This window comes from Sinocyclocheilus anshuiensis, unplaced genomic scaffold (genome assembly GCF_001515605.1).
Source record: "Sinocyclocheilus anshuiensis isolate Anshui unplaced genomic scaffold, SAMN03320099.WGS_v1.1 scaffold620, whole genome shotgun sequence".
Lineage (NCBI taxonomy): Eukaryota > Metazoa > Chordata > Actinopteri > Cypriniformes > Cyprinidae > Sinocyclocheilus > Sinocyclocheilus anshuiensis.
Window position 1 is genome coordinate 4345 of NW_015557087.1, and position 8709 is coordinate 13053.

The 8709-nt window shown below is 35.7% G+C and overlaps 1 protein-coding gene across 1 annotated transcript; it reads right to left on the minus strand.

Annotated features, from left to right (window-relative positions):
• Nucleotides 1-2386: 2386 nt before the first annotated feature.
• Nucleotides 2387-6472, minus strand: LOC107677016 (interleukin-6 receptor subunit alpha-like; the record flags this gene model as incomplete). The annotated part of the gene is given in 7 exon segments (XM_016471795.1): nt 2387-2549; nt 2626-2777; nt 2880-3049; nt 3279-3402; nt 3530-3793; nt 3796-4146; nt 6032-6472. Coding segments are annotated over 7 exon segments (1324 nt in total), but the record flags the coding sequence as incomplete, so codon positions are not given.
• Nucleotides 6473-8709: the final 2237 nt, after the last annotated feature.

Genomic DNA, 8709 nt, shown 5'->3' on the forward strand with positions numbered 1-8709 from the left:
GCTAGATTCACTTTCGCCTGAAAGTCGTGTATGCCTAAGATTGAAAATAAATGATGTTTATAGTGAATGCCCCATGAATGGTTTTATTATTTTTACGATTTAGTTTTAATCCAAATGATGCGTGTGCTAAGTGAGTGAACATCAAAGATCACACACCAGAATTGCGCGCTCTCTCTCTCTCTCTCTCTCTACCGTTAAGTAACTTGTGCATTGTTTTACTTACTTGTTTTTGACATATCCGACCGAACTGCAAACTTTCCAGTGATGTCTGTGAGAAAGGTATATTCACTCGACAAGCTCACGCGCGCTCAATCCACTCACGCGCGAGCACATCGGCTATACAGGCGTTAATACTGAATGTTTAACATTATATTCATTGCATACATATACTTCGTATACATCCTTAATCTCTAATAACTCCATCCTGCTGTCTTTTGTTCTGTTGTCGGTGTTTCTTTGTTTGAATATGGGGCTTATCACATGCTGTGTGGTATCGGCGTTTGGTATCGGGGCATTTTAAGGAGTACGAGTACAAGAGCTCAGTATCGGCCCGATACCGGGTGCACCCCTAGTGAAAACAAATGGTTGTCAGAACCGTAAAGCTGTTGTTTTGCTCGTCCACAGCAAAACTGTATAAGATATTAAAAGGTATTTTCAGAAAATTCTAAATGTGTCTTTACACAGACTGTTTAATGCTGCTTGGTTGTGGCATGAATGCATTTACACAGTAATAATAAGTGTATACCATGATAATAGGGGCTTAAGTTGATCAGAGCAGGCATAATTCAACCTGGCCTTTAAGCAGCCACAAAGCAAACTTCTTTTAATGATGTAAAAGTGTATTTTGTCTTGTTCTTGAATATTTCATACTTTAAAACAAGACAACAACTATTCTATATAGTTATATGAATTATATATATTTTTTGTTTTGTTTTAAGTGTTGGTCCTAAAAGCGACTACTAAAACGGTGGGATATAGATGTGTTACAATTCTTGAGTCTGGAAAAAAATAAGACCAAATTTACGTCGGTAAATTGATTTTATGTGACGACCTTTCATAAATTATCTTCAAAATAAGTTATTACTTAATTAGGTTGAATTAATGCATATCAATTATTGTTTTTATGATTTATTAATGTTTTTTTAATGTACATACACAGAGTAAAGCACAAGAATCTTTTTGTCTGTACACATGTAGTGTTGTCGGCTGTGTTGGTATGTGATTGTGTATGTTGTTGAATGCTGTACAAAATAAAAATACAAAAAAGGTACTACTAAACAGTGAAATTGGTTATTTAAAAAAAAAAGAATAATGGAAAATAATTGTATTCTTCGATATTTACAAATACTAATTATAAACACTAAACTTAATGTGATGTGAAAGACTTCAACTAAATGGGTCTCTATTTCTGAGCAATTTTTGTAGTTTTTAAGTTCAACCACTGTTAGTCTAGTATCAACCATTTGCAATTTTGGATGTTTGTTGCAAAGCCCTGCCCTTTTTCAGATCTTGCCCAGTTGATTGAAAGCTTAAAGGGATAATTCGCCCAAAAATGAAACTTTTGTCATTAATTACTCACCCTCATGTCGCTCCAAACCCGTAAGATTTTCGTTCATCTTCGGAACACAAATGAACATATTTTTGATGAAATCCAAGCGCTTTCTGACTCTCAATAGGCAGCAACTACCACGTTCAAGGCTCAGAGAGGTAGTAAGAACATTGTTGAAATAGTCTATGTGACATCAGTGGTTCAACCTTAATTTTATGAAGCTACGAGGATACTTTTTGTAGGTAAAGAAAACAAAAATACTTTATTCAACAATTTCTTCAACGTGCGTTCATGAGAGTACCACATTCTTTGCACACAAAAAAGTATTCTTGTAGATTCATAAAATTAAGGTTGAATCACTGATGTCACATGGACTATTTTAACAATGTCCTTACTACCTCTCTTGGGCCATGAACGTGGTAGTACCATTGCTGTCTATGCAGGGTCAGAAAGCTCTCGGATTTCATCAAAAATATCTTAATTTGTGTTTTAAAGATGCACAAAGGTCTTACAGGTTTGGAACAACATGAGGGTGAGTAATTAATGACAAAAGTTTCATTTCATTCAACCTTTTAATGTCCAACAGACAATTAGATGCTTTCCCCAATGCAAATAGTGTAAATGATGTTCTCATAGACCCCCAGTAAAGCACAGAATCTGGACAGGATGTGTTTAGAGCCTCTTATCTGCTGAACACTGATCTTTGCTCTTAAAATCAATAATACAGGTACAGTATGTGACAAATACACCAAATATTCAAAATACACCAAAATTGAACTAATTTCTATAAAACAATTAAAACAAGTTTTACAGTATTAGAAATTATTATTTTGTTACCTGTCCAACTGACTGCATAGACAGTGTCAGTCCAGTCACTCCAGACGCCGTCAAACTCATCCTTGGCCCGGAACTGCACTTCATACTGATTGTGTGGCAGAGCATCATAAATTGTCCAGGACACATGTCTGTCCATCCTGTCATATATCAGCACTGACTGGTACTAAATACACACACATAAATACCATTGTGCCATTGTGCCATTTCAAGATTTATACATACAAGCCTTCCCATTTTACCTGCTCTGCGAGTTGTGATCGGTATCTCAGCTGGAAACACAGGGCATAGAAGCCATGCTTCCAGTAACTGGGATAAGACCAGGATACTTTAAGCATATGCTTCTGTCCCTCAACTGCTCTCACCACCACCCGGGTCGGAGGGTCTGGCTTAACTACGGAGAAAAAGATTTTTGTTTCACAAGCACATTGATGGTGTTCTAAAAGTGTAAGCGACTAATCAACATCCCACAGAACAGGAAAACACAAGCACTCACTGATGTCATGAAGCTTGAAGCTGAGGTAAGGGCTCGTGGCATTGCCTGCTGTGTTAGACACACACAGTTTTGCCACATGGAGAGCTCTGTCACCCTCCTCCACGTGAAAAGCACACCAACAGAGGGAGCGGGAGAATGAACAAGGCACGCGAGTGACGTTACCAAACAATCTTTGTAGAGAGAGAAGTGCACAGGAGAGATCAGATGATAATCATAATTTAAAAGAATAAATAAAATTATTCAGTTATTATTTACATAGGTTCCATATGTTATTCTGTATATTTTTCATTAAAAAAATGTAGAAATCTACAAATATATTATACATTTATTTAAATACTTACATAAACACTGAGTCATTTATTCATAAAGTGCTGACTGCTGCTAAATACATACACTCACTCTCTAATTTGAAGGAGGTAAAACAGTGGCCGTGGGGTTACTGGATTTTTGGATGTCCAATCACAGCGGACTTTACTGGTGTGAAACTTCTTGTAGCAGTAGACAGTGGGTCTCTCTGGTGGCACTGTGAAAAAAGTGCAAGGATGTGAATTTCTTCTGTGTGTATCTGTAAATCATTTGTCAATATGCAAATGACTAAATAACTAAATGTAAATGTAAATGTAAATATGCGTGTGAAAGAAGGTCCTCACCCCCTACGCTGATTCTGAATGTGGAAATTAGTCTCTCTCCTCTGTAGCAGCTGTAATTCCCAGCATCTGCCCAGCTGAGATGTGGCCATCTTAAAACCACCCCCCTTTCCACTCCAGAATGCAATTGTCGTCCACTGAGAGTCCAGCGTGTTCGCTTTTTGATGCCTCTTGTCACCCTGGACCTTTCCTCTTCATAATCATAGTCCTGATGAAAATCCTTCCCCATGGTGATATCAAAGACCTCTTCCTCCTTCCCAGTAGTTGACTGACAGCACGCAAAACACATCTAGAAGTGCTTTGTTCCTTTCTTATGGTTACAGGTGGTTTAACTGTAACTGTAACTGTTGTGTCCCCTTTAGCTTTGGAATACATACCAGAATCAAACTTTTGGTATGTCTCAGTTGTAACATTTCCCTTCATACTGGTTAGCTGTGTAGCATTAGCATCACCTGTTTGGGATGTCCAGCTGACAGTGATGTCTTCTGTCTGCTTGTTTCTGTATTTTTTATTTGTGACACTGGCTGAAGCCAACGGCACACCATCCACAGAGACACCGCCTCTGCAGCCAAGCACAACATTGCTTCCTAACTTCAAGACCAAAACTCCAGGAAGGGGCTCTGAAGAAGATTCAGAACAGTTTTAGATATTTAATCACATTAATAATCCTTTACAAGATGTTTTAGTACAGTTTTTTTATGTGTCATATGTACTGGTTTCTAGTACATAATATTCTAACTTGGGTGAGTATATACAGTACATTATACCCACAGTTCATAGCGCCGGTTATATATGGAACAAAATTATGAATTTTGAACCAGTAATGAACTGGTACTTTTGCTTTCACTTCCTTTTATTAAAATCCCCCAGATTCTTCCCCACTATCATAAACGGACTAAAGGGGATCACTATGTAAAAGAAAATGGTAAACTTTTTTTCCTCCAAGTTCACAGCACTTTGAAACAATGAACTATTACTAAAAGCATATAAAATCCACACTATGCCTCATTTTTATGTGTCATAGGCAAACATTTGCTGTAACATTATTAGGGAAATCCTCATCATACTCAGAGATGCCTTTGATTTTCTATCTGTGTACCTCATGTGAGTATTACTTCAATTATGCAATGGGGGGGGGGTCTAGACTATGTTTTATTTAATTTTGTAATATTTGTATTTTTTTGTTTTAATATTATATTATTTTTTGAATATTTTAAATTTTTTTATATTATTAATTTTTTGCATATCTTACATCGTTGGCACAGCTGCACTTTGTTATTTCATTCAGTCAGCGACGCGCGCAGTGCACAAAACTCCGGTGTTTCAGCAATGACTGTTCTGAACACCTCTGATTGGCCATTGCATTCATAAGCTCAACAGAATCGTGTGTGATTGGTTATAATGTAAAAACACGTCTGTCTCTGGCTCAGCGCCAGCCAGCGAACGCAGATTTGAATTTAGCAGCTAGTGATGTGCCGCACATCACACCTGTGTGATTGAATCAATTATAAAAAATATCATTCGGCTTTTTTTGTCTTTTGGAAGTTGCATCCCAACTAGGCTCGAAAATCTGAGGGGGCACGTGTCCCCTCGGTTTGAATGGGCATGACGCCTCTGCTTTTGGCTCTCAGGGCTGTAGGAAATAATCTCTCAATATTTATGTTGTTTGCTAACAATGTCCAAGAGTAGACATACATGTATCACAGAATAATTTTTGTCTCTTTTTTCCCCACCGAATGGCCATTTCCACCACATCTCAAATTAAATATTGTGTTCGAGAACATTTTGTGGTAGAAATTAAATTTTCATATTTTTGTAGTAAAAAAGGACTCTGTTTTGCTTTTGTTTGGCTAATATCATAGTTAGCATTTGATGTGTCTGAAATACACAAAACTTTTTGCAATTATAACTTGATTGCAAATGATAAGCACAATAAAAACTATTCTCATCAGAAGTTTTACATTAGTCTTTTTTTTTCTCCACGCATCACATCTTTGCTCATACATTTTTTGTAGTTTTTGAAAAAAACAAACAAACTGATAATCATTTTCAAACAATAAACATGGAAATTGTTTATTCTTTTCGCATTCATTATTTTAATATGTTTTTGTTTTATTTAATTTTATTTTATTTTAAGATTGAAAGCAGAAAAAAAATAATGAATGAATGTGAGGTAAAAAGTTTCCAAGAAGTTTTGAATGTGAACATTCAATATAAAAAAGAAAGGTCCCGTGATGAAAGTTTTTACACTTAATTTAACTTAATTTTGCTATTAATATTAGGCTATTCTTTACTACAAGCGCTCATCACTAACCATTAACCACTGAGTCAGAGATGAATCACTCTGGCTACAGCCTAACAAGACCATGAAAGAGATATAAATCTGTTTTTTTTAAAGTCAAAATATACAATACAGGTCAAGAATAACTGATTAAGGTTCATCACACAAATTCAACCACAAATGAATAATTCTCAGTTGTGTTTCGAAATGAAATGGTTTATTACCTAGTCGAGGACACAGCTCTTCTGAGGCAGACTGAACTTTAATCGCAGCTAATACACCGAAGAATGAGAAGAGAAACTTGAGTGTAGATCGGCTCCACATTATAAATTCATATTTCACTTCCAAAAAAATAATAAAAATAAAATAATAATAATAATAATAATAATCAGCCACCAAAATATACAATATGGTAACGGGTCATAATGTCAACCCGTTCAGCAAGTTTAATGATGAAAATTTACATTTTCCTCACATCAACATTTCAGACAGCCTAATAAAATAAAGAAAATAAAAACCTTACGATTTAAAATGTTATTTAAAACGGTTTCATTATTATTTGAATCATAGTAGGCTACAGATCTAGGACAAAGCGTTAACTAAGCCTATTCGTTTGACAAAATATATTTTCAGTTGCGACTAGATTTCGATGCGGAGCTCGTTTGTTTGTGAGAGAGCCAGAAGACTGCAGCCCCTTCCTCTCCTCCCCGCATATCAGACTATCTGTTACTTTCACAAATCCGCTCTTGCGACACTGATGAACCACAAAGACAAACATTTGACAAGGCAAAGACCGAGAAACAAACTAATTCTGTTTGCGGTCAGTTGCTTTATAAAACATTACTACATGACCCAAGACCTGCTATATCACTGAGGTTCGCCAGAATAGATCAGGTCTGCTGCTAGTAATATAGCCTATATACAGTGGGTACGGAAAGTATTCAGACCCCCTTAAATTTTTCACTCTTTGTTATATTGCAGCCATTTGCTAAAATCTGAATACACTGACTAGCTTGTAGTATGTTTGGAATTAAGAGCTTTTAGAATGTTAAAAACCTATGGGGAAAAACAAAACAAACAAAAAGGATAATTATTTAACACCCCAACCCACCCCCACAAAAGCAGGATGGTAGTGATCTCACACAGCTCTGGACACATCTATGTGTAGCCATTCATCCACATTTGAACAGAGTGGACAGTGAAACTGTAAATACAGTAATGCTGTAAATACAGACTGATAAGGAAGAAAATAAAAAATCAAACCTGCTTTAAAACACAGCATAAAGTTATAAGTTTCCAGAAAAAATAATACTCAAGTAAGGTACAGATACTCAAAAAGAAACTCAATAAGTTAAAGTCATAAGTTTCCAGAAAAAATAATACTCAAGTAAAGTACAGATACTCAAAAAGTGTACTTAAGTACAATACTCAAGTAAATGTACTTAGTTACTGCGATTTGTAGGGGGGGATGGGTCTATGCATTTATTTTATTGATGCTACCCCACCAACCACCAAGAGAGCATATAAAATACAACAACAACAAAAAAAAATATATATATTTAAATATCAGCAAGTAAAATCAGCAGATCAGCAACATGACAATACAAACAACAATAAAATCAGAAAAGGGCTTTAACTGTCAGCGCTCCCGCTTAAAGACCGTGATCCTGGTTCACGCGCCTTAAAGGGGTCATATGATGCGATTTCAATTTTTCCTTTCTCTTTGGAGCAGGGCTTTTCAGAAGGTCAGCGCACGCTATTAGTCTATTTAAGAGTGACAGTATGAGATTAATACATAATGTTTTTGCTCAAAACTCACTCTACTGTGACCTAATGCAGATATTGTATATATCAAACTGACGCATAAATATATTATGAGACTGAACGCAGAAGTTTACAGTCATGGTATTGTGGGAATTATGATCATGCAATATTGACTGATGGATCGGCAGAGAATCGTATTTCTGCGAGTTATTAAGAAATGATGGTTCTATTCTATTTAAAGAAATATGAGGTAAACGTGTGAATACACAATGTGCACACTTTTGGAGTAAAAGTTTGTATGTTGTGTGAAGCACTGATCAAAATTAAATGGAAGCAAATGCGATTGAATACATACAGGATTGTGTTTCATTATTCTATTCAAAATATAATTAACTCCCGATTGATTTTGCTGGCAGAAATAAGAACTATTAGTGTCATCATAAATAGTGGTCAAATATCGAAGCTATCTAATCTCAAGGTCAAATCAGAATATTTATTGTAAAAATGTTTCTGTAACAGCTGCCAAAAAATAATCTATGTATTTATAGCTCCACTTTGATTTGTGATATAGCCTATTTTCAAGAGAAAATGTTGTTTTTGTTTTTTTTCAAAACATCCCCCCCTCTGGTTCGTTCACAAAGCGCACCCTTTATATATAGGCTATATATATAAGAGGTCGCCCTCTTTATAGGCCAGACTCCGCCGCTTCTTTGGACATACCATTTTTAAAATAATACATTTCTCACTAGACTTCTAGTGCGCTTGTGTCAAGCGCCTGCCGAGCGCTACATGTAGAAAAACTAAATATACTAGGGCTTTGATAACAGCTAGCGTTCCGCGATCGGCCCACCAGGAAAAGGTCGGCATATCAATCTAGGTTTACTTTTCCTGATTCTTCCTTTTCTAATATATATAAGCTATTTTTATTTTTATATAAGCTTCTAATATATATATATATATATTAGAAATAGCTTACATAAAAACATTTTATTAATGAATAGAAACTAGTTCCCACCAAAATGAATAGTCTAATTTACCCATCCGTGGAACACAAATTTGGAAATTCAAGTGTCAAAAGCTTCATAAAAACGCCATATAGTGTGATAAAAGTCCATACGTGGTCATTATTCAATTAACG